The following is a 27,332-nucleotide window of genomic DNA, read 5'->3' on the forward strand; positions in this document are numbered from 1 at the left end:
ACAACAAGGAGATCCTGGAATTGCTGGCTAAGAAGAGATCCGCCCACCAGGCTCACCTGGCTCAGCCGTCCTGTCCCGTGAGGAAAGCTGCCTTCCCTACACTTGCAGCAATCTACAGCGCAAGCTTTGAGAGATTAAGAAAGAGTGGTGGATCAACCTCGCAGTGGCTTCTCTCAAGCAATGGTGGATCAACCTACAGAGGCTTCTACGACGCCTTTAAGTCAGTGTACGGCCCTACGCACCACGACCAGAGTCCTTTGCCAGTGCGGATGGTGAGGCGCTCCTCACAGACAGGACGTCTATCCTGAGTCGCTGGTCCGAGCACTTCCACGCCCTCTTCAGCGCTGATCGAGTCGTTCAGGACTCAGCAATCCTTCGAATCCCTCAGCTCCCAGCTATAGTGGAACTGGACGAACCACCCTCTATGAAAGAACTCACAGAAGCCATAGAGAAGATAAAGAGTGGCAAGGCAGCAGGAGCTGATGGTATCCCACCAGAAATCTGGACTGGAAAGATAGAGGCCCAGCGTTGCACAGAAAGCTCCACGAACTCCTCGTCTTTTGTTGGGAACAAGGAAAGCTTCCAAGAGACCTCCGTAATGCAGTCATCGTTACCTTGTACAAAAACAAGGGGGAAAGTCAGTCTGCTCCAAGTACCGGGGGATCACTCTGCTTTCGATCGCAGCAAAAATCCTTGCTCGTGTGCTCCTGAACAGGCTAATACCTACCATCGCAAAAGACCACCTCCCAGAAAACCAATGTGGCTTCAGAGCAAACAGGGGTACCACAGACATGGTCTTCGTCCTCAGGCAATTCCAAGAGAAGTGCCGGGAGCAGAACAAAGGACTCTATGTAACGTTTGTGAACCTGTCGAAGGCCTTCGACACAGTGAACAGGAAGGGATTTTGGCTCATTATGGAGCACCTCGGCTGCCCCCCAAAGTTCCTCAGTATGATCATCGAGCTGCATGAAGACCGGAGCGGCCAAGTCAGGTTGAACAGCACCCTCTCAGAACCCTTCCCCATCGTAAACGGCGTGAAACAGGGTTGTGTCTTGGCTCCGACTCTGTTCATCATCTTCTTCAGCATGATGCTTAGGCAAGCCACAGAAGACCTTGACGAAGTCCCAGCTACGTTGGGCAGGGCACGTTTCCAGAATGGATGATCAGCGCCTGCCCAAAATTGCCTTGTATGGCGAACTTTCCACAGGCCACCGTGGCAGAGGGGCACCTAAGAAACGCTACAAAGACTCTCTGAAGAAGTCCCTAGGAGCCTGCCATATCGACCACCGCCAGTGGTCTATTCTTGCTGCTGACCGTGATGCCTGGCGTCGTACTGTCCACCCGGCTGTCTCCTCCTTTGAGGACTCTCGTACAGAGAACTTGAGGGAGAAACGCCGCAGGAGGAAGAACTGGGAAGCTTCAGCAGCTGTACCTGACGTGACCTTTGACTGTAGCCGCTGCGGCCGAACCTGTTTGTCTCGCATCGGACTTGTCAGCCACGAACGTGGCTGTAGTTGACGTGGACAGCCCCCTTCATAAAATCTTCGTTCGCGAAGCCAAGCCAAGAGAGAGAGATATATATATGTGGAGTTCACTAGCCTGGACTCAGTTGTCAAAAACATGGCGATGTTGGCGACTTTTCGCATCGAACTTAACACAACCATTGAGTTCTGTAATAACTGGAGCGGCTAACTGTAATGGGGCGAAGACGACAAAAAAATGGTAGCAAACAGATGTATTTCCGTTGAAATGATTGCTTTGCAGAAAAATTATAACAAGGTTAAATAGTTGGAATGTAATTAAACAAAAAGAATGATAGCACAACGCTATAACCAACAACTACAAACAATAACGACTTTAAATTAACCTTCCACTCCTCTTCTTTATAAACGAGACAGGTCTACTCAAAAGCAGCGAGCCTTGTACGCTACAAGTCCAGGGGCTTGTGACCGGTATAGCAGAGTTAAAAGGTGAAAGGTTTATCATAGATTAATCAACTGAATATTCCTGCTCATTTTTGTTTGGAAGCATGTTGAACAGTTCATATGGTGTAGTGATTATTACATGAAGTCATGAAGTACATCCACCTTAGTAACCGCGCCTAGTTTAAGATAATTACTTATAAAGAGACATTTTGTAGATTTTAATTTAGTGTTGAGTAAAGCCTTATTTCGAAAGGTTGTTCTTTGGTGTTTACTTGAATTTAAACTTCTACTTCAATTTACTCAACACTACTCCTTATACCTATGGATAAAGTTTTGAGACCTGAACGGTTTGATGTTATTCCGAACTCGCAAGGCGCTGCAAAACGTTGGACGCACTGGCTCGCGACATTTGAGAACTTCATCGATGCAATACCGTCCATTCCTGATACGCGAATAAATAAACTACACATTCTGGTGAATTATGTCACCTCTGATGTTTATCAACTGTTCTGTGATACTGAAACCTACGACGAAGCCATCACCACGCTGAAAACCTTATATGTCAAGCCTCCGAACGAGATTTTTGCTCGGCATAAATTAGCAACACGAAAACAACAAGCGGGCGAAACCCTTGACGAATACCTACAAGAACTGAAACACCTAAGTAAAGACTGCAACTTTCGTCAAGTCTCTGCTGTTCAATATCGGGATGAAGCAATTCGGGATGCTTTCATTAGTGGTCTATTGTCGGGAAGCATTCGACAACGTTTACTGGAGAATAAACAGTTGGATTTACAAACGGCATTCGATCAAGCTCGAGCTTGGGATTTGGCACAAAAATCATCGGAGACATACAATTCGAATCCCTTCACAAGCGCTGTTGTTACGGCATCTAACGGACATGACGAAAATAATGAAGAAGGACTAAGCGAGAGATATTTAGCCTCCACTTCCTACTTCATATGGACAAAGCTTGAATTCCATATTAAATATCAGTAACATAATCCGGTGTTGATGTTGGACAACACATCATTGCCCTTCAGTGGAAAGCGGATGCTTATAACAATCTATGTTTAATATCGATATTAGATTCATTCTTTTTCAGTGAAAAGCGGGATGCTTTCACTGTAATGAGAACAGCTTCGTTTTTTTATAAAACCCTTAATGTTATTATTTTGAACTACATGCACAATTTCCTTCTTCTTATCGATTCTTTCACGAAGCTCTCTATTAGCCTCATTCAAATTCAAGGCAAAGCTCTCCAACTGATCTCCACCAAAGTGCTTGATATGACGCCCATCACCGACAAGAATTTTAACAATATCCACTTCGCTATCAAATTGACCAAACACGCCATCTTGAAAAGAAGGAAATTGAACTTCCTTTTCACTACTTGGCTGTTTGTAAAAATATTCAATTCGTTCATTTAGGTGTTCCACTGCAACACGAATTGCCAAAAAATTTTCTTCTATACTTAAAGCAAACAGATCATCAACGCCTAGAGCAACGTGGGCGCATGTCAAGGCGAAAAAATCATCATTCTTGCGATAGAACATTGTCAATGTACCATGAGAACCTCTGGCATTTTGGTTTTCATCCTCAATATCATTCAAAACATGTATGAAATTTGATGATTCATCTATTCTTACAGCACGAAAATTTGATAAATATCGAATCTTTGGTTCTTTGTAAAGTTTACGTCGAAATTCGATAAATTTTGATGCCGCCATTTAAAAATTTCGTCGATTTCTTTCTTCAAATCTTCGTCTGACTTTTGTACATCGCCATCGACTGTGATGAGCATATGGGAATATGGTATAGCCCGGTTTTCACCAATTGGTTCATAATCACCACATATCCATGGCAACCTTAAATATGATGTACTTTTTCAATTGACGACATTATTTTCATATTAGAAACATATTTATAATGTACGTAGGGTATGTAATGTCAAAGTAATCAAAAAATTTTAATTGGTCTAATCGTGATAAAACTGGAAAATCAGCATGCGAAATTGATCTTAAAAAGAAGCCAAAACTTATTCAACAAGAGCAAGTAAAACAGTACAACAATAGTTATCTTAACGGAAAATTATTCCCTTTACGACATTCATGCTTTTTTGTTTGTTCAATTGCATATTTAAATTATATATCTTATCAAAATTATAATGTCGTAATTCCTAACGCATTTATATTACGTTAAGAAGACAAAAATTGTTGTTGATCTTTGTACACGCAGATGAAGCATGTAAGGTTATTACTTTGACAATCATGATGATTGAAAATTTTGTCCATTTTGTTTGACTGTTTGAAGTTATATTGAAAAGTTTCCCTCACAAACACTCACAAAAGACCATGCATCGGCAAAATATATAAAATAAGACAAGCAATGGTGGTTATAAACTGCAACCAACGTTTTTTCATGATGAGAATACTTTGTATTTTCTCAAGAAGAAAGAAGAAAATTTTGCCCCAATTTTGCAAACCTTTAGAGTCTTGTGTTATTGACACAAGACCTTAGGACCTTAAAGAAACCCTTATTTTTTTATGTGTTGAACTTAACATCCATTGAAATTTAAAATATTTCATGCCTGGTATCAAGGACCTTTGGAGAAAATTTTGCTCTGGATCCCAAAGTTTTTCTCAGTGGCCTTGTTTATGTCATTACATTTACCATAGAAAATGAATAAAATACCTCTCGAGTAGATCGTGCACTTCATCTCCAATGTTGTAATCTTTATCAAGAAATTTGTTTTCGAAAATATCTTCCATATTTGCCACTTCTTTACAATCAACATCTACAAGGATATGTCAGATTTTAAACTACACGCTTGGTCTTTATGTAAAATTACAGTGAAACCACCGTGATCATGATGTCAATTGATAAAATGACATGATGTCAATTGATAAAATAATCTGCACTGAATGCATATAAGAAAAACTTATTTACATACCAAAAAAAATATTATTTAGTGCCCCTTCTTGTGTCTTCTCCGGCAGATTCTTCTTTATCTATAGATAAATGGTTTGTGGAGTTATTTATATATTCATACATATTCCACTTTATTAGTTTCTTTTGAAATCAATTCTGATCACGGATTGATTAGATATACGAGCAAATGAATATGAGCCCTCCCCCCTAAATTATTGATCTTCCGCGGTCTCTGTTGGAACTTCATAACTAATATCGTTCTTATGAAAGTATTTTGATGTGACAGTTTAGCCGCAGCTGCTAGAGTTTTTTTTTTCATATATTTAATTATTTTTGGCCCTATTGATTTCATGCTGATCAGTTAACTTTTTTACTGATTTTCAACTTTGTTTCAGGTTTTAAATGTTTGATGTATAGAGCTTTCATTTTGGAATTTTCAACTAGTTCTAAGTCGATAGATTTTGAATGTTATAGTTTCAGAATATTTCCAATACACCATGCACTGACCAATATACCTAGTTATAGAAAATATTATTCGTTGAAAAGCGTAATATTTTGTCTTTATTCTCAAGATATCATCAGACAATCTCAAATTGGAAGGTGTAAAATATTAAGTGTTAGTTATAAGTATTTGCAGCATGTGCTGTTTTATACAAAAGACATAAGTAATAACTTACTGCAGTCACCAATAACTTCAATCATTCTCTTGGTGCCTTTCCCTTCACAAACTCGCAAAGAGAATACGTCTAAGCCTGAGACCCTATATGGATGCGTACTTAAGCTGCTTGAGATCCTTTTTAGTTGCCTTTTTGCTTTTTAAACATCTATCCAGGTTGCCAAGGTTATTACATATTCTGCTTGTAAGTATATAAGCTTGTGAGAGGAAAGACATGCTCTAGGAAAATGATTGAAATTACTTGTAACAGAGGTAAGTTACATCTCACGTAAATCAGCAAAACCTAATCCATTTAATGTTTTCAGAAACACTGACCTAATATTTAAAGCATATTGAATTACTTGGCTGAATAAAAGCAATATATAGTAAGCAGACTAAATGCTTTTAAGCTATTTCATGCAAAATGGGAGCAATGGTTCATCTGGATCCACACAATTACAAGACAAACAAGTCAAGCTGGGTTGCTTGATACCTCATCATAATTTTCTTCATGATCAGCTGAATTACTCGGAATGTCTGGATTCACATCCTTGTTGATGGTTCTGATGTTGTTGGAAGTGACACAAGAATGTGTTGTTAAAGCTGATGACCCCTATTAATAGATGAAGCCTGAAATTTTACTTCTGGTGAAATTTTACTTCTACTTTTATAACGACACAATCAAAGCACATGGCAGAAAAAATATTATCAACAAACCAATAACAAACCAAGTATTTTGAACCATTTTATGAAGAAAACCTGTAAGGCTTCAATTTACCTTTTGAGTAACGACATTCCAAATACACGTAAGCTTCTTGCGAAGTTTTATTCGAGGAATCATCTGATAAATATCATGTGGTTCTAAATTGAAAAAATCCTCGCCGTCGACTTGATTAGCTATAAAAGCAAAACGTCAATGAAATTACGTTATTGCTGTTGGTATTTTCTAAAAGCGCTCGACCAAATCTGCCTGCTAGCAAAACGTAAACAAGGCAAGTCATCTATAAATCTAATTTTGAATTATTTTCTACACTAGATTTATGCACGAGACAACAACCCTTACACATGCGACCTACATTTCAGGATGAGACAATACCTTCAAAATCTTCGACAATTTGATTCATTTTGTTGTTTTTCTAAAAAAGAATAATGTCAGCGACAGATGATTGTTTGTTGATTTCCATTTTGCCCACAATAGAAGAGTTTAAACGCTCATCATCATCATATCTTTTCGCGCCAGGGCGATCCAAACTCGGGCTGAAGTTTAGAAGTGTTGCGCGTGTTGTAGCAATCAGTCGAAATCAAGGACGGCACGTGAAGCCTTGCTACTTGTCACCGTTTAAACGCTTAAAATGCACTTCAACAAAGCTCAAGAAGTTTAGAAACACGCCACGCGACTACATACATCAGCAACAGGCAGTCAGGCATGGTTTTGTAGCACCTCAAGATGGTGACCGGAAGTTGATCGGAAAGTCCAGATTTACCTATGGATACTTCTCTAATTTTAGCAGGATGACTACAATAAATATGGTTTAAGCACGCATCAGAGGCAGGTCTTGTTACTCTATTTACCATCTGCGTTAATCCAAGATTGTTCAGTGCCTTTGCGAGAAAATGTTTTGAATAACAGTTGAAATCAATATAATCTAAATTGAAGTCTCCCAGAATAATCAATTTATTGTGTTGGAGATGGGCATTTTCAATATTTTTACCCAAGCTCTCATTATAATCTTTGTTGGCTGAAGGTGGACGGTAAACACCAGATATCAAAATCGGTGTCTTTGATTTATGAGGACAAATTTGAAGGCAGTGAGTTTCAAGATCATCCAGTTCCAAATCTCTTCGATGTGAAGCTATAACTTTCTCATTTAAATACGCAATTATGCCGCCACCTTTCTTCCCGATTCGATCTTTTCTGTGTAATGTGTAGCCTGGTATCATGTAAAAGCTGTCTGGAATTTTACTTGATCCGAACGTCGCAGTGAGAATTAAGACGTCGAGTTTGGCAGCACTGTTGTTGTTCGGGGTGAGCATTAGAGATAGTTTTTCCAATTTGGTGTCAGTCAGTCTTTGGATGTTCCAGTGGCAGACTGATAAACCTCTGAAGCCTACAAAAGGTTGAAGGTTATTAGGTCCTGGATTAACGGCAATATCGCCAGATGGAAGAATACACAGACAAGACTGTAGAGCGATCGAATTCAGGTGTAATTGAAGTAAATAGGCCAAGTAAAACGCTGATAATAGTCAATAGAAGCACGACTGCAAAAACATGTCTGCACGCCATGACTAATTTATGAATATGAAAGCTCTTCGGGCTTCGTTTCCTGCTTGCTCAAAGGATTTTTTGCAAGATTTATCCGTTGCAACGATTGTGTATCTGGAGTACTTTCTGCAAATATCTCGGTATATCTTGATGCGTCATCTACAAATTTTCCTTGTAAATCTTCCCCTCTTAAGTCAACAAAGCTTTGTTGTTGTGACAAGAATCCATTTCGAGATGGCTCTTCAAAACTGAGACATAGTCTTCAAACACCCTGCTTACAGCAACTTACACTGCCAAGGAGATCATTTCTTGCTATGTTTTCAAGTGTTTTTTATTTGCTGTCAAGCGAACCAAGATACGGTAGGACTGTTTATATATAAGTTAATATACTAAGAACGCCTGCTGCTACCTTTACTGCTATTGGTGCTTCCTACATATCTATCACAACACTTTGGTTTGTGTCGTTTCTGCAGTCTTCCTTTTCGACGTGTATCAGTCAAATCGCCATTGAACCAATCTACAACGTTGTTTTTGTTCCTTCTAAGAATTGTACTTGCATGATATTCAATATTTCGTTATTTATAATTTTTCGTTCCATTGTTGCATTTATATTCAATATAAAGATGAACGAGGTAAGATTTTTTCCACCATGATCTACTTTAATCCACTTAACAAATCTTCTTGCTTGATTAAAGTCTAGCTGCAGAAATAATGTCTACAGTGGCTACTAAGCGTACTTTGAAACTTTGAAACTAAATAAAATATTACAATTGCTTGTGTAGGAAAAAGTCTGCAAAGTCTCATGTTTATGCATTGACCTCAATCGAATGTATGGTGACCATATTCACATGTTCTGTTATTCCAGGCCTATTTCTTTTGATTGTAAAATTTTATAACGAAATTAGCCAGGCATAGTAAAATATATGAAAATGGCCTCCCCGATTCATGTTCGATTAATACCAATGTGTTAATATCAGTTAGTTGAATCAGAAATAATGGAAGGACTATAGTCATTGAAAATTCGTTCAACATTTCCTAGACACGGGACCAAGAACAGTGAATTAAACGTGACAATACTAAGAGTGTAGACGTCTTCATAATGCTGATAAAAACATTTCTATTTGAGATGCAACATTTAAATCAGCAACGCTGATATTTATTGATTATTTACTTTAAAAGTCCTCTTTAATAAAATAGGTAAAATTTTCTCAAGTAGAATGTTTGAAATTAAAAAATCCCAAACATTTTAGCAGTAGCTATGCATAAGTATTCATTGAAAATCATGTTTTTTCTGTTGCATATAACTTTAAGAAAAGTGTAAAATTACTCGCTAAAAACACGAAAAATCGCAATTGAAGGACTCCATGTTTAGAAATTTCACAGGGGGAGTATGCTGAAGAAAGGCTTACGCCTTTGACGTTCTAGAGTATGTGCCCGCAGAAAAACGTTCATGTCTTGCTACGCCACTGAGATGTACATGATGCATTTGCTTGATTTGTCAAAAGTTTTTTTGTTGACCGCATTGACGACAAAAATTGGTTGCTACACTTGTTAAATTTGCCACATTTGTTACTCTTGCTACATTTGCTACGCCACACTCGATACGTTTGCTAAATTTGTTACACTTACTACAATTCATTTACTTATTGCAATCCATACTTAATACTTACTGTAAACGTTCTTGTCTTTGGCAATAAAACATCAAGGTTAGGATAAGGTTTTTTGACACGTATGACACTCGGCCTCAAAAGCAGAAAATTAGGATTGTTATACAGAAGAATGTGTACTCTATAAAGTGTTATTTGTAGTTAGAACATGATCACGTCTAAAAGTCTAGAAGTGAATTTACATCATTGCTTCAATATTGTGCTGTCAATATTATGTGTTAATTTAACTGGCAGATTCATGCTTTTCAACATGTTCATTCTTTTGGTCATTAGATACATGTTTTCACTTAATTGAACATGCGCCTTACCCGGATGTTAATGGCCATTATATTGCATTTAAGTTTTCGTGAGCTCTGTTTACTTCCGATTCAAAATTCAGTCATAAGAGAAAGAGCTCTTGAATTTACTGTCTGATATCAAGAATTTTCTTTTTTATCGTCTTGTGGAAAGACTAACACGTGTGTTTTAAAGCACACATCCGTAAACTGAATGAAGCTTCAAAATCTACTCCTAACTTCTCGAGGAGTGTATAGTCACTTCAATCATTGCTAGATTTGGAAATTTTGGAAAGAATCATGCTGTAATTGGCGAAATGAGTTTGATATTGTCCACGGGTGCATTGCCAAAGTTTTTACAAAGGGGTTTGTATAAACAGTTAAAATAAACAGTCATGTTATAATGATCTAATAGCTTGCATTTACTCTTTACATATAGGAATGATCAAGCGTTTAAAATCACAAAATCATAAGCTTATATTGGAGGTGAGTCATTTAGTACGTCACATTTTACATGAGCCGAATGCATTCAAAACAAAAGATAATGAGGAATTTTATCTTCATTTTCGTCTCTTATGCATTTGGCCTATGAAGTGTTAAAAAATTATAAAGAAGGGGCAGAGCCCCCCTAACTTGACAAAAAATTCTAACAAGGGGAGCCGAGCCCTCCTGAGCCCTCTTTCCAATACACCCCTGATATTGTCCACTGAGTCAACGACAGACTAGAGCTTTGAAAATATCTTACATAATCTTACATAAAGTATAGCATAAGAATGTTGAAGAAAAGCGCGGGAAATTCGGCCATTTTTTATAGTTGCTTATTGTTTGATAAAATAAAGCGCAATATAAAGGTTGGAAGTAGAACCTGACGAATTCTTTATATGTTTGCAGTGTGATGGCAAAAAATGAGTGCTTTGAAAATGTGATTTCTACTGAAGGTAAGTTTCAAAATATCAATACTTTTAGTTCGCCAACGGACGATTTGAGGAACATTGTTTCATTTATTTATAGATACTGATTTGGATGAACATGTCGACCAAACTCACTCAGGCTCGCACTCAGGTATGCGTTCATTTTTTGTTCTGCATGTTTAAGTTCACTTGTACGATAGAAAACTTTAAATTTTTAGATGTTGAATTCGCCGAACTATTTGAGAAAGTTCCTATTTTAAAAAATATGTTCCTCATGAAGTCTAAGATTGGTGAAGGTAAAATGTCATTACTCTTATATTAATCTCAAAAATATCAATTCTAGCATGCCACTGTGAAACAGCTTATGAAAATCTATTGTTGATTGTTTCTTTAAAAAGTCCAGCAGTAATATAATGCATTGTAGTAATCATAAATCTATATACATTAATAGGTACATTTAGCAATGTTTACCAGGCTCATCTTGTTGAACATCCAGATGAATTGTTTGCCTTGAAGCACATCATACCTACAAGTTCACCAGATCGTGTTGAAAGAGAAATACGATGTCTTCAGGAAATGGGGTAAGTTCTTACATACTTTGCAAATTTAAGTTTTTTTGTAAACTTAAAACAGAAAGACATGATCCAAACTATCTTAGTGTTCATTTTCCCAATATTATTTTTGTAAACATCAGATGGCTATTTGTGCTTGCGAAAGGGAATTGGAAGTTGCATTTAGCAATTGTGTAGAATTGACGCTTTGATACGAATTTGCCACACAAGTTTAAACATTATATTTTTCAGATATAAAGTTCTTTCAGCCCATTGCTCATTCTATTTGTTTTTGCCTAATGCAAATTTCACCTTGTATAATGTTGTCTTCACAAAAATGTTCTTTTTGTTGTTCACATATCAAGTGTACTTTTATGAATTTTCATGCAAGGTTAACAACATTGGACATCTGTAAGTTTCTTATAGTCATGGTTCCAATAAAGCCAACAGTATGTAACATCTACCATATCCCTTTTTGTAACATAAGTCAAAGTCTTATGAACTGTAAAATTTTTATGTCTGTGTGCACGGTTTGATGTATGTACATTGAAAAGATAAAAATATGCTGAATGACATATTAATGAAGTTTGCTTTTTTTTGCCAGTGGAAAGAATAATGTGATTGGCTACAAAGGAGCTGTACGACACTATGATCATACTGTCATCATGTTACCATATTTTCCTCATGATAGATTTCAGGTATATGCTTTTGCAGCATGTGAGAATCGGTGAATGCAAAATATTTTTAAGCCATCTTTTGTTCTATGAAAGTTTAGCTAACTTTTGATTGAAAAGATTATGTCAATATGATAGTTTGCACTTTCATTAAAAACTATAGCTTCGAGTCAAAGTTTGTTTATGATTTTTTATAGACCTACTTTCTTGAGATGACCACATCTGACATAAAAGACTACATGAAGAATCTTTTCATTGCTCTGAAACATATTCACAGTTTTGATATAATTCATCGAGATATTAAACCTGGTAATTTTCTACATTCACGACAATCTGGAAGGTATAGATTTCACATTTTTAAAAATCTTGTAGATCATTTCGAAGTTTTTCCCATCAAACTAAGCTATAGTTTTGTATATTTCTTACAGATATAATCTTGTTGATTTTGGTTTGGCAATGCATGAATCTCAGTCTAAAAAATCATGGCAGATAGAGAGGAAAAATGGTAATTTGGACTTGATGCTCACCATCTTTATTGTTGGAGGGGGAAGCAATATTCATACATCTATAGATAAAAAAAAAGATTTCTTAGAGACATAACACAGGAAAAAACATGATTCACGATTTTTCAATTTTTTCCTTAGATAAATACAATCCATATCCAACAGACAAAACTACAGGACCTTCGTCACCAAAAAGGGCGAAGAGAAACGGCCAACCAACGAAGAAGCAACGAACAAGTCCAAGATTTATGAAGATCACGCACAAACTTAATTCGCGTTCTCATGTTTTCGTTCCTAAAACGAAAGCAAAATGTACGAAGTTGAAAGACATCACGTTCGTTGCGTCCAACAAACACGCAAAATCAAACCTTAACCACGAAACGATGAAAATTTCTCATAAACTTCCTGTAGGACTGTGTCAGACTAAACACAAATCTTATGAAATATGTTCTTTGTGTAGTAAAAGGTTTGTGGATTTTGTATCAGTTTGTGAGCTGAATGTTTATTTACACGAATGTAAGTGTTGGTGCAGCTTAACGTATCGTTAATGCTAACGTTTCTAGAGCAGTACAAAACGCTCCTCGAGCTGGTACATCTGGATTTCGGGCTCCAGAGGTCTTGTTGAAACATCCGGAGCAGACTACAGGTATTTTAATGAGTTGCGTTCTATTAAATTACATCTGCATACTTACCATGCACAGCCCCTGTTGTTAAATTGACATGATCGTGTTTGAGAGGTTTCACTCGTAAAATTTATGGAAAGTGTAACACTGCATCCATCAAATTCTTTGTCATGTAGAAATGTTTATGGAAAGCTTACTGTATTGTACCTAATTCAAACGAAACTTGCGCAGAACCATTAACACTTTTAGTTTAACATGTAATCGCTTATATAATACAATTACAATATTGGTCGTGTTTGGCTGTTAGCTACCATACATAGTCAATGGTATACTTTAGATGAGTACACTAAAGTTTGTGCTCCAGGAAATTTCCATTTCATGTTGTTTATTTAGCTGTCGATATGTGGTCAGCTGGAGTAATATTGTTATGTCTTTTGACTGGAAAGTATCCTTTCTTTCGCTGTGCAGATGATATGACTGCTTTGGCTCAGATAATGACCGTCTTTGGTAAGCAACGTGTTGCTGAAAGTGCGAAATTACTAGGTAAGTTTATACAAGTGATATAAGTTTGTGCTGGCGTATGTGTTTCTGGCTTTCTTGTCCCTTATTTTCTTTCGAAAAAAATTATATTATTCGAACTGTCTGGTTCTTGATCCGCAATACAAATTAGTTGAAATCTTTGGAAAGATCTTTTCTGCCATGATGATACAACATATTTTCAACATTCTTCTATGTATGTATGAAAAAATCATTACAACAGTTGCTTTCACTCTCTCAGCTCAAAATTAATAAACTTGGGCTTCTTATGAATTGCTGAAAAAATTTTTAAGCTTATCATATTGTTTGGTGAATCTTATTTTCCATTGTAAGAGCAAGAAAATGCAAACCTCTTTTCTTCACGATGACAGAACATACATAACTCTTTAAAATTCCATCTAATCAGGTAAATACATGGTGAGCAACTCCACTTGTCCTGGTTATGAACTAAAGGAACTTGCACAAAGATTACGAGCATCAAATATGGAGGAAGAGCGACCTATGAAGTGCTGTGAATCCTGCAAAGCAGGTTCAACTGAAGAGGAGGCGTTTACCTCTATAACGGATAAAACGAATATCGACGGATTGGATGAAGACGAAAAGTTTTGTGTTACATTGAATAATTGCACATGTAGCAACGATGTAAATGATCATGTAACTGGCAGAAGAAAATTATATGTAAAAATGAATGAGAAAAAACGTGCATGCATTCAAAGTAAATGCATCAATGATTCTGACTCAAGAGTTGGAGTTCCCAATGATAAAGATGAACATCGTATCATGTCGGAAAGTGGTCGGTCCTTTTCGAAAGAGACGACTAAACGTGAAGGAGGAAAACTTTCCGTGAAAGAACATCTTGATGGAAGCCCATGTTTATGTGTTTGTGGTTTATGTAAGAATTACGTACCTCTGACCGTGTATGATCTTCTTGAAAGGTGTCTGGATTTAAATCCAACAACAAGAATAACTGCAAGCGAAGCTCTTAGTTATCCTTTCATTTGCGAAAACATCAACTCTTTAGAGTGTGCCAAGTTATAGAAAAGTTGATAGTGAGAAGTTAATATGATGAATTGTTGAAGTTAAAATGTGTAAGCCTGTGTCTTGTTAGTTTAAACTGACTACTATTAAATATTAGCTAAATAAACTGTAAATTACACGGCAGATATTCAGGCATCTAGGAATTTTAAGTGCTTCATCTGTGTTTGTCATTTCTAATACAATGCCATATCTGTCTAGGATTGCTATATTTTTGTTCACACCATGAATAGAAGTCAGTATTTGAATTATAAAAATGCATTATTTTTGTATTAATTAACAGTTATAAACTTAGAACTAAATTCTCATTACTTCAATTAGATGCATCTCCGTAATCTTATAATGATAGCATATTAGTTTTTTCCATATCCAACATATTATATAGAAATTTATACTTTGGGTTGTGTTATCTTTAAATCTACGTCGTATTTGACAGTCCACATCATGACAAGATTTAGATTTTAAGAGGTTTGAAAGCATCAGAATTTTTGCTAAATTGTTAATATTAATCCTCTTGGAAACTGTGATATAAACAACTCTATAGCAGGTTGTCGTGGGACGTGATGTGGCCATTTTGTTTCGTCAAATTTTGGACACTTAAAAGAACGTCATCTCTTGCATGAGGTCAAATTAGTTTGCCTGCTAAATTTTCTCAGTATGTTTTAGAAAGAGTGCATTCTGACGACTTTCCCAGAAGGGAATGATCATCAAATAAATAGGTGAGTATAACTATGTCTTGTATAATTCTCATCTTCACCAAGTATTAAGATATCCACATTTTGTCGGTTAAATGAGCCCAGTTTCATTGCAAGAAACTGTTGTCGTAATATATTTCGGCAACATCCGGTCAACTTCATCCTACTCTAAGTTTACAGTGTTTTTTCAACCATTGTCTGCTGTCTTGCTAAGCCTTGCTTTCTTTTTCATGATTTCTGACGTAACAACGATTTGCCACCTGTTTTAACTATTTTATACATTCAACCAAAAGACAGCTTCGTCAGCGTTGGCATTTTTGGTCACCAGCGATACATCTTCGGGCTTAATCTTCTTTATTTCATCCACCATATAGGTCGGTAGAAGACATGGAACTGATTTATCTCTTGGCAATGTCCATTGGCCTGATTTTCATCTTTCAACATGGCAATTGTGCCCCAACGTCGAGTCCCATAACAGGTATGTTAGAGCTTTAGCGTGTTTTGCGTTACAAGATGCAGTATATGCGAAGAACAGGACACAATGTTGGAACATTTGTTGTACATTGTATTAAGTTTTATTCGTGGCCCTTTTTCCGGCAAACGTATTTTTTATTGAAGTCTTTCGACATTTTATTTTATTTTGAAATTCTCTGGGAAAATTTAGCCCCCCCCCCCCAAGCGTGATGCTTGACAATACGCTTGTGTTCATAATTCTTTTTGCGTGAACTATTAAAACATCAGTGGACTACCGCCAGCATAACTTATCGAAGCACTAAATATCATCAATAATTTTTTGAATCATTGTTTATGGCGCTGCTCTCTTGGATTGAATCATCCAAAATTGAAACATTATTGGATGCGTGGAACAAGTCTTTGAAGAATGAAATTTGTTTGGCTTTAAATCGCCTTCTGACATTCTTAAATTGCATTTGGAAAACTTTAGGGAATAACATTCTTATGCATTTACTATTGTTTCCTTAATTTACTGGTTTTCATAGGGTCATTGCGGAAATATGCTGCTTTTGCTACTATGTCAAATATTTTGTATTGGTTTTTACCGATTTGAATTCACCTTAACGTGAATTACATCCTGCTTTTTGTAAACAGTTTGAGTGTTTTAATACTGGAGCCTGCTGGTCAGGGACGAGACACTGGGAACTTTTGTGGGCCCCTGTAACATTATTTGTCCCTTACACAATGAATAGAAAATTGTTAAGTCAAGAAATTACTAAATGAACATGAGTTAATAATTCAAGCAACTTATGTAAAAGAGTTGTATACTCCTTATATTGTGTTTGTTTGAGTTTTAAACCTGCAATCATCTGTTTTAAACCGGCTCATCTGTTATTCTTTGTGGAGGTCCAGCACGCCCCTGTTGTAATTTTGTGATACCATATCAACCGAAAGTGCATACTGTACACACATGCCCTGCTCTGTGTGTATATGCCCTACACTGTACATATATTCCTTCGTTTTTGATTGGTCGATAAGGTTGCCGCCAATCGTTTTGTTCGTTCTAAATTTCCTGATATTGTAAGTGAAAGAAAGTTCATTAAATGAAAGGAAGTTGTTTGTTACATATTTCTTTTGATGGGTATAGATATAACTCAAACACATTTAATTCGCATGGCCAAGATATTTTATGTCGTTTATATAATAACTAATATAGGATTGATGAATGCAACTAAAACAGGATTGATGAATGCAACTAAAACCGGATCGATGAATGCAACTAAAACTGGATCGATGAATGCAACTAAAACAGGATTGATGAATGCAACTAAAACCGGATCGATGAATGCAACTAAAACCGGATCGATGAATGCAACTCAAAACAGGATCTGATGAATGCACTAAAACAGGATCGATGAATGCAACTAAAACCGGATCGATGAATGCAACTAAAACAAGATCGATGAATGCATCTAAAACAGGATCGATGAATGCAACAAAAACAGGATCGATGAATGCAACAAAAACAAGATCGATGAATGCAAATAAAACAAGATTGAGGAATGCAACAAAAACAGGATCGATAAATGCAACTAAAACAACATTGATGAATGCAACTATGAAGAGTTTAGTTAATGCGAATGTAAATAGGACTACAGTGGGTAGAGAAGATCCTGGTCCAAGCTCCATACTATATCCTGGTAAGTTATGATACTTTTGTAAACTGTTTAGTTAATGCTCTTTCTGCAACTTGATTAAACTCATTTCCATCTTGAAAGGAACGTTGGTGTTTGTTTCATCTTGACGAGAAGTGCAAATTTCGGTCTTTTAGACTTTCGTATTCTTTGTAAGTGCAAGTTTCCTCATAGCCGCCATGTTGGATGATTTTAGCAAAGGATTTTCTTTATTTACAATGCAAATGCCATCCAACATGGCGAAACTTTCATTATCTCACTCCCACCTATAAGGACCCCAAAAATTTGTTTTATTTTAAATCTTTTGATCATTTCTGTTGGCTTATGATGCTTTAAATGTCCCCTGGGTTGCGTGTTGCATCTTCCTCCCTTTTCAGCAAACTTTCTTCATTGCTCAAAGAATTCAATGTTATCAACCAGCTGGTATGTCCGTACGGAAAATGTTTTTTAAGTACGTACCGATCAAAACAGTAAATAATATTTTTATTTTTTTTTATTTTTATAATAAAGCAATTTTTAAAATGGCCGACATGTTGCTTGTTTATTCTGATATTGGATTGTTTTCTACGAAGTTCGCTTCGTCTGAATAGTAAAATTCACTCTTGCTATGATAACTACCATCCGAATATATTTTCTCTTTGAACAAATTACGTCGCTTTCAAATCAATTTTAAAATTCAAATTTCACTTTATAAAAAATACATGATCACTTCCCAGAAATATCAAAATATCATCAGATTGCAGAAAATCAAAAATAATAAATTATAATATAAATTATAATTTTTTTTTTGCAGTATGCAATCAGTACCTCGGTATCAGCGACATGAGGCTCCTCAAAGACGACCAAATGACCTCTAATCTCATGAAATACAACGAACATACGTTAGACTCACAGGAGCGAGTGCACAATAAGACCTCCACATCATCTTCATCGTTCAATTTTACTATCAAAGGAAATAAAACTGCTCCATCTGATGGGAGGCTTGGAAACAACGAGGGCTCCTGGTGTACGAATCCTTTAAAAGTGGAGCGTTTGGTTGTCGACCTGGGTATGCTATAGTAGGGGATGCATGTGTGTGGCAAAATAATTATAACCGCTGATTTAAAATGCAAAACAACGCAACAATTTCATTGGTTATAAATTTCTAAAGGCTAAAATCTGACCAATCGATGAGCTGTTGTAATATATTTTGCGTAACAATGGAATGATGGATCCACCAATAGTTTACACCATTTTCTTTTATCAATGTACCTGTAAACGATGGTATTGAAATGTTTGGGAAATTGGTGGCTATTGTATGAGCTTTTTGCTTGCGTATTATAATTGATTAACCAATTTTAATCCTACCCCTAACTTGTTCAATTGCAGATCATTTAATTCGTGTTGCTTTCATTGTACAGGTGATATTTACATACTGGAAGGAGTATTAACTCAGGGAAGATCAGATTCTGACAATTGGGTGACAGAATACAATATTGCATATGGCGTTGACGAGCATCCCAGACACTGGGATCATATCAAAGAGGTATGATGCAGATAGAGGAAAAAATGGTTCAAAGTTGCGGCTATAGTTTGAGCAATACAATTGAAAATGATTTCATATTTTTCAATAGGTATTCAAAGGGAACAAAGATCGTAACTCTATCGCTGTTGCTAGCTTTCCTACACGAATTGTGGCACGATATTTGATGTTCACACCAAGATCTTATCATGGAGAATTGATTTGCATGAGAGTTGAAGCTATTGGTTGTCATCCTGATGCTGGTACGTACTTAAGGATCGATAGGTTGTCACCTTTATGCCGGTACATAGTACTCCATAGGTTATCACCCTGATGCCGGTATATAGTGCCCGATAGGTTGTCATTCTCATGCCGATACATGATACCCGAAAGGTAGTAGCCGACTGGGCTTAAGACAATAAACATTACCGAAAAGCAAAAATACATACCAAGCTAATCTTCAGTTGATTTCCAAGCACGTTTGTGAAACCTGAAACACTTTTCGTAGAAATGTTATTAGTTTGTCAATGCTAAGCAATACTCATTATTTCTCTAGTGAATGTAGCAAAAAACCAACCCGTTTATCTCTCAAGTATCAATGGTAGCGCAAAACTGTCACCAGAATTAGTTGATGGAAAGTTTGTGACAAATTCTGTCAACGGTAAGTTTGATGAGTAAAATTATTTCGCTCTTTCCGATTAAGTACTATTTCATTTTGCAATGAAATTATGTTTACTATTGCTGATTGGTAAATATGGTGAGTTTTACAAGAATTTGTCATTAGATGACAGAATGACATGTGGAGTGTTGCAATACATACGAATATCTGCCATTGCATTATTGATGATTTTGTAGGGGGCACGTTCAAATAGGACTTTGCAACTTTAAAGTACTTAGAAATAAAAGGCTTAATGATTTTCATCATAATTTTCATTTAGAAACCTGTGCACATATTCTTAATGAAACCTATCCATGGTTACGCATCGATCTGCGTCGTCGTTATTACGTGAAAGAATTATTCATTTCAAACCATGATCACGGAAATGACTTGGACATGCGTGAATTTGAAGTACGTGTTGGAGATAGCCTTGAGAACAACGGAAACAATAATTCTGTTTGCTGTTTCGAGAACACCATACGGCAATCCCAGATTCGTACTGTTGTCTGTGGAAACAATAGTGTTGGACGCTATGTAAATATAAGGGCCTCGAAAGTGCAACTGGCCTTGTGTGAGGTGACAGTGATTGGAATTGGTAAGATATGATTTTTTATAGATTGTGTAGGTGCTTCTTGTAGATTCTAGATTTTTCTTCATTATTCATATGCTACGTGGTTATGAAAAAATTTTCATGTACATTGCATCATACTGATTATTTATTAGTCAGTTTTGTGGGAATTCCTTCACGAACCATTTATCACAGAGATGAATTTAGTGGAGGGGTACCCACCCACCTCTCCCTAGCCTTGTCTAAAATCACGCAACAACTCCCACAAACCAACCACCAAAGTCAAATCCAAACAACACTGACCATCTTATAAGAACTAGAGCACCCCTCGCCCTACAAAATCATTCTACACCATCCCTGGCTTATCACAATTATTAACTATAAGCAGTCGCTCACCAATCCAAAATAATTATTTATATTTAACGAGCTTTCGGCAGCCAGACTGTGCTTTTCTACTGGATCAAGATTAATGTAAACAGCTAACGTGTGTACTTAGAATATACATATTACATCATAGTTTTGAAATTTCAACTGCTTTTGACAAGGTGATTAGCGTTGGTTTGTTTGTTTGTTTGTTTTTTTTGTGATTTTGATGTATTATTTTGGTAATGGTCTAGAATAGTAATCTTAGTCTTTAGTAGTTTCTTCGTTCCAAAAACTCCAAAGTTTTTCTTTGTCTGAAATTTCCTTTTTCAATTTAACCGCATTTCATCCATATTCACTCTCAAGTATTTTATTAAATTTACTTTCAAAGCTGATACAATTGTCAAACTCAAACTGGATGACATCGCCGACAGTCTAAAGACAGGAGCGCGTATTACTGAAAACGGTGAAAAAACAGAGGCTTTCGTTGGAGGTCTTATTGGCCAGTTACAGGAAGGACAGCAACAATTAGGTAACAGTCTTCATGAGTACTATGTCGTTTGCTTTATTCATTTTACAAACGTTGAGAGTTTCCTGTTCCGTGTTTGTAGGTGGAATGTTCTTTGGCCAAGGCATGAGCTTTTTGAACAATATTGGAGGCCAAGGTCTAAGTATGTTCAACAGACTTGGCAAACAAGGAATGGGAATGCTAAACAATCTTAAAGAGCAGGGTATGTATGTGCTAAGTATTAGTTTTTTAATCGAAAAGGGAAGGGCAGATGTGGAGAGGAGGAGCGAAGATGTTGCGTGAAGGAAAGACAGCTTGTAGATTAGACTGGATCTTGATATTTGCCTCACAGTTTCATTTTTCTGTGTCGCAAATCATTGGTGACGACGAGACTATGCCCCATTTTTATTCAGGTCAAGATCTTACCAATGTCAAAAAATTAAAACAGCAAGGCTTCGATTTGACCAATCAGATGAAAGAACAGGGAACGGGGATAGCTAACCAAGTGAAGGAAAAGGGGGTGGACATTGCTAATCGGGTGAAGCAAAAGGGAATAAAAATGACAAACAAAGCAAGAGAAGAGGTAATGAAGGTGGCCAAGGAATTACAAGGACAAGGTACATACATATGTTAAGTTAACAGAAGAAAAAAATATTTGCTATTTTTTTCTCATGTGTTTCGAGACGTGAATTTATGTTTGACTGTATATTTTTCCGAGGTCTTAACTCGACTCTTTTTCTAACGAAAATTATCTGTTACCTTAGTTATCGTGATTTAACGGCGTACCTCAACCAATGATAACGGTCATATTATGTACATCATAACTTCTTTGTTTCGCCACGTCATTATGTATTGCCATCTCCCAATTAATGATAATTATGATTAAAAAGTCATGATATCCTAGGTGAGAAGTTGACTAAAGATTTGCGAAATCAAGGTTCAGTTGTGGTCGACGACATACAAGGACAGGCGAATGAACAAAAAGATACATTAAAAGACAAGGTATTTGTTGATGTAATTATAGAATATACGTTCTCCGTAACCTTTATTTTCACTAATTTTGTATCATACATATATCATCTTCTGATTCATAATCATTCATCACACACCCACTGAAGGTTACAGTTTTTTTAGTCGAAAGTTCGTGAAGAAAAATCAATAAAATTTAAAACTAGAGAATGTTGATTTTATCATTTTATCTGCAACTGGTTACACTTCATCTGAATTATTGATGTTTGTGCATAGGATGAAAGAAAAATTGTTATTTTATAAACAGACACAAATAAACACGCCTTTTAGGTGGAATTTTCAACATTTATTGGAATATTTTTATTTTAGCTCAAAAACTCTTGGATAAGGTAAGTGTGGCCACGTTTCGTGCACGAATGAAAAGTTTTGTTTCAGAAGTAGACCTCTGGTGAACTTTTTGCGCAGCCGTTGAAATTATAAAATAGGAGCATGGAATAATATTTTTGGATCTTGAAAATAAATATAAGTCAAATTAATATCACGGTAAATGTATCAAGACATTTCAGATCTTGGAAGTCTTTCAAATGAAGGAAGTTGAAGAGTTCTCATACTTGGAGTAATAGAATATCCTGCGTTACACTTAATTAGCTACCTACATGCCCGTCCCTCACCCATAACCTTAATTATTAAACTTCGTAATCCTAACCTTGCCCGAGTTGTTGTTTAGAGTCCTTTGTTCCTCTGTATTCTATTTTCTCGCACTCTGCTGGTTATATAACATACGAAAAATGTCGACTGATAATTGTTATTGTTAGAATTGTATTCAGGCTTATTTATAATGCAGGCTAAAGAATATTACGAGAAAGCGAAGGAATATAAAGATAAGTTTATGGAGGAAGGATATTTAAGCACGGGAAAAGGTATTGTTTACATCAGACCACCTCACTTTGTGTGGGGATTTTCAGGAGCATAGCCAGCCCGCAAGTTTTAAATGTTTTTGCAGTGAGTGAACAAAGAAAAATATCTTTGGCAGGATAAAAATTTGCATTTTGGCTACGTCACTGTTTATGATAACAGCAACTGCATCTGAGCTATAGTAGTTACAAAAATTATTTTTGAATTATGTGTGAAGTTAACTTGAAATTGACTTTGCTAAAGACAGAATTATAAACAATTGTAAATTTGCTTTTACGGTCCATAGTTATTAATATATAGCTTATGTATGAACAGCTCTAATTTAAAGTGTCTGTATATCAGGGGCAAAGAAATAACTTTTTCGATAGCGTAGTCGATTTTAAGTACATTTGCAATATATCTCATTTTAGGTCACTTCCGGTGAAGAGTCACCTGAGCCCTATTTACACGACATAAACCCGGGTTTAACCGAGGTTAGTTTTTTTGCATGTAAACACCACTTACCCAGGTTTTACCTTGGTTAAACTCTACCCATCTCAAGAGGTAGGTTGAGTTTATCCTAGGTAAAACCTGGTTAGTAGAGCTTACTCGCAAAAAAATGCACCTTTGTTAAACCTGGGTTTATGTTGTGTGACTAGGGCTTTATGCTAGACCCCAAAAGCATATGAACATAAAATTTTCGACGCATGAAATTTTCCTAAATTTAACTTCTAAAGAAGTTATTTCCTGACCCTGACATAGGTACTTTAATTGTTTATACATGCTGAATTGTATTGTTTTGGTATTATCTCTGGAGTGGAGATTTAAGAAATCTATAATGGTGAAAGTTGTCAGTTCATTTTTTTAACCTTCAACTCAAACTGCCGTTTTATTCAACAGAATATCTAGATATTGGTATTAGTATGACGATGAAGGGACTTCGTTATTTACAAGAGAAACTCACAGATTCATTAAAAAATATTGCCGGTGATTTGACGGGTCAAATTACGGGCAATATAGACGAGTACAACACTGACGGTGTTAATGGTTTGCTTGACAATGTGGACACTGATAAGGTCAGGGATATCGTCGAGGAAGCGAAACCAAAGATCAATGATTTCATTGATGAGATGAAGAGGTTGATAAAGAAGTACACGGAAGTTGTTATCGATAAAGCTAAGGAGTTGAAGGAGGATATAGAAAGCGAGGTAAGAGGTTGATAAAGAAGTACACGGAGGTTATTATCGATAAAGCTAAGGAGTTGAAGGAGGATATAGAGAGCGAGGTAAGAGGTTGATAAAGAAGTACACGGAGGTTGTTATCGATAAAGCTAAGGAGTTGAAGGAGGATATAGAGAGCGAGGTAATAGATTTATTGACGATTTCATTTCAAAAAAGATTTTAACGCAGTCGTCTGCAGATAGTTTTCTTGTCTCTTTTGAGACCTCGTGAAAATATTTTTCAGTACGAATCTCCCCGACAGTAAATACGTAACGCATATATTGTTGTTTCAGGTTGACAGTGCGCAGAAAGATGTAAAAAGTATTGGGGAAAAGGTAGCTAAACAGGCTAAAAATACGGGTAAAAATATTGCGAACAAGGCCAAAACTGTTGCCATCGATACTGTGTCTAAAGCGAAAACTGCTATCACAAATGCCACGAACAAAGTGAAGGATGCTGGGATGAAAACGTTCAATACAGCACAAGAGACTGGAAAGAATGCCGTCAATGAAGTTAAGGATTCTGCCAAGGATGTCGTTGATAAGACAAAGAAAAGCGGCATAGATGCTGTGGATAAAAAAAGGAAAAGTGTCATGGATGCCATGAGTAAGGCAAAGACAAGTGGCGTGAATACTTTTGGTGAGTTTAGATGGTGTCTACAAAATAGTATTATATACAGAAGGTAGAACTCAGACTGTTTAGTGAGTTTAGATTGTGTACACAATAGTATTATCTACAGAAGGTAGAAAAAAGACTGTTTGGTGAGTTTAGATAGTGTACACAATAGTATTATCTACAGAAGGTAGAATTCAGACTGTTTGGTGAGTTTAGATAGTGTACACAATAGTATTATCTACAGAAGGTAGAATTCAGACTGTTTGGTGAGTTTAGATAGTGTACACAATAGTATTATCTACAGAAGAAAGAACTCAGACTGTTTGGTGAGTTTTGATGGTGTACACATTAGTATTATCTACAGAAGGTAGAACTTAGACTGTTTGGTGAGTTTAGATTGTGTACACAATAGTATTATCTACAGAAGATAGAACAAAGACTGTTTGGTGAGTTTAGATAGTGTACACAATAGTATTATCTACAGAAGGTAGAACTCACACTGTTGGGTGAGTTTAGATAGTGTACACAATAGTGTTATCTACAGAAGGTAGAACTCAGACTGTTTAGTGAGTTTAGATTGTGTACACAATAGTATTATCTACAGAAGGTAGAAAAAAGACTGTTTGGTGAGTTTAGATAGTGTACACAATAGTATTATCTACAGAAGGTAGAATTCAGACTGTTTGGTGAGTTTAGATAGTGTACACAATAGTATTATCTACAGAAAAAAGAACTCAGACTGTTTGGTGAGTTCAGATGGTGTACATAATAGTATTATCTATATAGAAGAAAGAACTCAGACTGTTTGCTTTTTGGCTTAGATTTTTTATCAACTTGCGCTGTAAGCTTCGAAATTTTGAAGTGAAAATCAAACGAATATAATATGGCGTGAAATTTGGTGCAATTAATCGAATTATTTTATATGAATTGTTTTATTTTAGTCTATAGTCATTTTAACTATCTAAAGTTTAGACTGAATATCTGTATTGTGACAATTTTCTGTTATTGTTTGTTAAGATCAGGCAAAAGATGTGGGAATGGGAGCGTTTGGTAACTTACAGACCGCTGGCAACAATGTTTTTGGACAGGCGAATAACCTGGGAATGGGTGCTTTTGGTAAGCTCAAACAAACAGCAGGGAGTGTATTTGGTAACGTGCAAGGATTTGGCCAAGGAATGTTTGGAAAGGTGATTGCAGTATTGATTGAGTCTTGAAGCATATTTTACTAAACATTAAAATGTCGACCTTTTTTGCCGTTGCACCCTGTATTATACAACAATTTTCATACAAGAGAATGGCCACCAACGTCGTGATATTTTTGCCTTTTCTTTTTTTTGCAATTATACACCGGCCTAATTTTTTCTTTCATTGCTTAAATCTTAAAAATTTATGTCGAAGCGATAGTTTTGGGTGTTAAAATCATTCGCCTTAATAACCCAGTTTTTATTTTTCCCTTTTTTCAGCTCAGCGATGCAGGAATAAAATTGTTGTCCAAAGTTAAAGATGCCAAACCAAAACAAGTGAAGGAAATGCAGCAGATCTACACGCTTCAGCAACTCAAGCAGATTAAACACATGCAGGATCTTGTGAAGGAGTTACGTATGAAAGAAGATATACAATGGCAAAAGTTGGAGGAAATTATTGCTGAAGTCGAAGAAAGGAGGAGGATGGTAATGGAGAAGACTAAAGTGAAAGGTGCGTTTCAATGAAATTTTTACTCCGCTTACCTTTTTATAGTATGTTGTTTGAAAGGAAGTTAACTTATTTATGATTTTCAAAACGAAAATTTTGTGAAAGTTTGTGTTTAACAATGTTTTTTCCGGTGTGGAAAATTGCAGTGTTAGGATGTTCTTTTGTAAAAGGCAGATAATCCCAGTTTTCTTGAAATTTGTCTCGATGGTATGTTTTTATCGGAGCAACAGCTGTTAAGTGTTTTGCTAATCCAAGGCAAGGATGGGTGCACTATGGTTTGGAAAGAGGTTCCTCTATTTTGGATTAGATTTCGGTGGCCACTTTTTTTAGTAGTATGTCAAACTTCTTTTGTTGAGTTGTTTTTGTTTAATTGTTTGGTATATTAGTATTTTGTACGGAAATTTTCTCTCTCCAATCCCCTAAATCTATTCCTGATCCTACGGTGTTTTGTCTATTATTGTTCCTCCTATTGATTCAGTTTGAAAGGGTGTGCTGATTCGTTCTATAAGAAAATTATTGTTGTCAACTTAGCCTTATGTGAATTAGTTTTTCATTACAGATACAGACTAAGAATTTCACTCTTTTGACGAAGACTTGTAGGAGTCACGGCTTAAGCCTAAAGTGTACTAAAGTAATTACATTTATCAAAGTTATTGTGAATTATAAGACAATCTTTATATTTGTGTACTCTGTCGAAGACCTTAGTATCAATCGTGATAAAAACTAAAGTTGAACATTTTTAAAATGTTGTCATGATTTTTCTTTGCTTTTGTAAACTAAACTGGGTTTTATGATCTTACGTTAAAGATTTTTATTGTATTTATTGCTTAAATAGTAAAATTTTAAACAAATCATAAATTAATGTTTAGCTTGAGCTGATCGTTTGTAAATTTATGAAATCTCTTGCTGTAAATTTTAATGTCAAAAAGTATCAAACCGTAAACTAAAAAGC

At 36.0% G+C, this 27,332-nt stretch overlaps 5 protein-coding genes across 6 annotated transcripts; 3 read left to right on the top strand and 2 right to left on the bottom strand.

Annotated features, from left to right (window-relative positions):
* The first annotated feature begins 2,246 nt into the window (after positions 1–2,246).
* On the top strand, positions 2,247–2,924 carry LOC124438675. Its single transcript, XM_046988867.1, has one exon. It carries the CDS (start codon positions 2,247–2,249, stop codon positions 2,922–2,924), a length of 678 nt encoding a protein of 225 aa, XP_046844823.1.
* Positions 2,925–2,982: 58 nt separating this feature from the next.
* Positions 2,983–6,979, bottom strand: LOC124439670. Of its 2 annotated transcripts, none has more exons than XM_046989968.1 (6): positions 6,608–6,979; positions 6,290–6,408; positions 6,005–6,124; positions 4,879–4,936; positions 4,620–4,722; positions 2,983–3,793 (listed from the first exon to the last, which is right to left on the bottom strand). In XM_046989968.1, exons 1-6 carry the CDS (start codon positions 6,633–6,635, stop codon positions 3,571–3,573), a joined length of 651 nt encoding a protein of 216 aa, XP_046845924.1. In that variant the 5' UTR covers positions 6,636–6,979; the 3' UTR covers positions 2,983–3,570. The 2 variants fall into 2 exon arrangements, with proteins under 2 accessions (XP_046845924.1, XP_046845925.1); XM_046989969.1 differs by having other exon boundaries at positions 6,588–6,628.
* On the bottom strand, positions 6,871–7,545 carry LOC124438678. The gene has a single exon (XM_046988872.1). The coding sequence runs from the start codon at positions 7,543–7,545 to the stop codon at positions 6,871–6,873; it is 675 nt and encodes a 224-aa protein (XP_046844828.1).
* A 2,951-nt stretch (positions 7,546–10,496) lies between these two features.
* Positions 10,497–14,944, top strand: LOC124439664 (cell division cycle 7-related protein kinase-like). Its single transcript, XM_046989959.1, has 11 exons — positions 10,497–10,654; positions 10,728–10,778; positions 10,846–10,923; positions 11,079–11,208; positions 11,783–11,876; positions 12,050–12,192; positions 12,281–12,357; positions 12,497–12,821; positions 12,919–13,001; positions 13,372–13,521; positions 13,922–14,944. The coding sequence occupies exons 1-11, from the start codon at positions 10,612–10,614 to the stop codon at positions 14,551–14,553; spliced, it is 1,806 nt and encodes a 601-aa protein (XP_046845915.1). The 5' UTR covers positions 10,497–10,611; the 3' UTR covers positions 14,554–14,944.
* Positions 14,945–15,547: 603 nt separating this feature from the next.
* Positions 15,548–27,330, top strand: LOC124438679. The gene is made up of 18 exons (XM_046988873.1): positions 15,548–15,723; positions 16,915–17,398; positions 18,186–18,440; positions 18,793–18,917; positions 19,006–19,156; positions 19,450–19,554; positions 19,832–20,146; positions 20,874–21,014; positions 21,094–21,213; positions 21,404–21,607; positions 21,895–21,992; positions 22,329–22,348; positions 22,770–22,879; positions 23,754–24,061; positions 24,367–24,712; positions 25,706–25,875; positions 26,152–26,383; positions 26,940–27,330. Exons 2-18 carry the CDS (start codon positions 17,068–17,070, stop codon positions 26,948–26,950), a joined length of 3,042 nt encoding a protein of 1,013 aa, XP_046844829.1. The 5' UTR covers positions 15,548–15,723; positions 16,915–17,067; the 3' UTR covers positions 26,951–27,330.
* Positions 27,331–27,332: the final 2 nt, after the last annotated feature.

This window comes from Xenia sp. Carnegie-2017, unplaced genomic scaffold (assembly GCF_021976095.1).
Source record: "Xenia sp. Carnegie-2017 unplaced genomic scaffold, XeniaSp_v1 HiC_scaffold_19, whole genome shotgun sequence".
Taxonomy (NCBI): Eukaryota; Metazoa; Cnidaria; class Anthozoa; order Malacalcyonacea; family Xeniidae; genus Xenia; species Xenia sp. Carnegie-2017.

Bases quoted from the DNA above. Each gene is read 5' to 3' on its own strand.
- LOC124438675 (XM_046988867.1), top strand. From the start codon at position 2,247: ATGGATAAAGTTTTGAGACCTGAACGGTTTGATGTTATTCCGAACTCG.
- LOC124438678 (XM_046988872.1), bottom strand. From the start codon at position 7,545: ATGCTCACCCCGAACAACAACAGTGCTGCCAAACTCGACGTCTTAATT.
- LOC124439664 (XM_046989959.1), top strand. From the start codon at position 10,612: ATGGCAAAAAATGAGTGCTTTGAAAATGTGATTTCTACTGAAG. The intron at 10,779-10,845 runs GTATGCGTTCAT...TTAAATTTTTAG, and splicing joins TCACTCAGGCTCGCACTCAG to ATGTTGAATTCGCCGAACTA. The intron at 13,002-13,371 runs GTATTTTAATGA...TTGTTTATTTAG, and splicing joins ACATCCGGAGCAGACTACAG to CTGTCGATATGTGGTCAGCT.
- LOC124439670 (XM_046989968.1), bottom strand. From the start codon at position 6,635: ATGAATCAAATTGTCGAAGATTTTGAAG. The intron at 6,125-6,289 runs GTAAATTGAAGC...ATCTATTAATAG, and splicing joins GGAATGTCGTTACTCAAAAG to GGGTCATCAGCTTTAACAAC. The intron at 3,794-4,619 runs GTATTTTATTCA...ATCATATTTAAG, and splicing joins GTGCACGATCTACTCGAGAG to GTTGCCATGGATATGTGGTG.
- LOC124438679 (XM_046988873.1), top strand. From the start codon at position 17,068: ATGCAACTCAAAACAGGATCTGATGAATGCACTAAAACAGGATCGATG. The intron at 18,918-19,005 runs GTATGATGCAGA...ATTTTTCAATAG, and splicing joins ACTGGGATCATATCAAAGAG to GTATTCAAAGGGAACAAAGA. The intron at 25,876-26,151 runs GTGATTGCAGTA...CCCTTTTTTCAG, and splicing joins GCCAAGGAATGTTTGGAAAG to CTCAGCGATGCAGGAATAAA.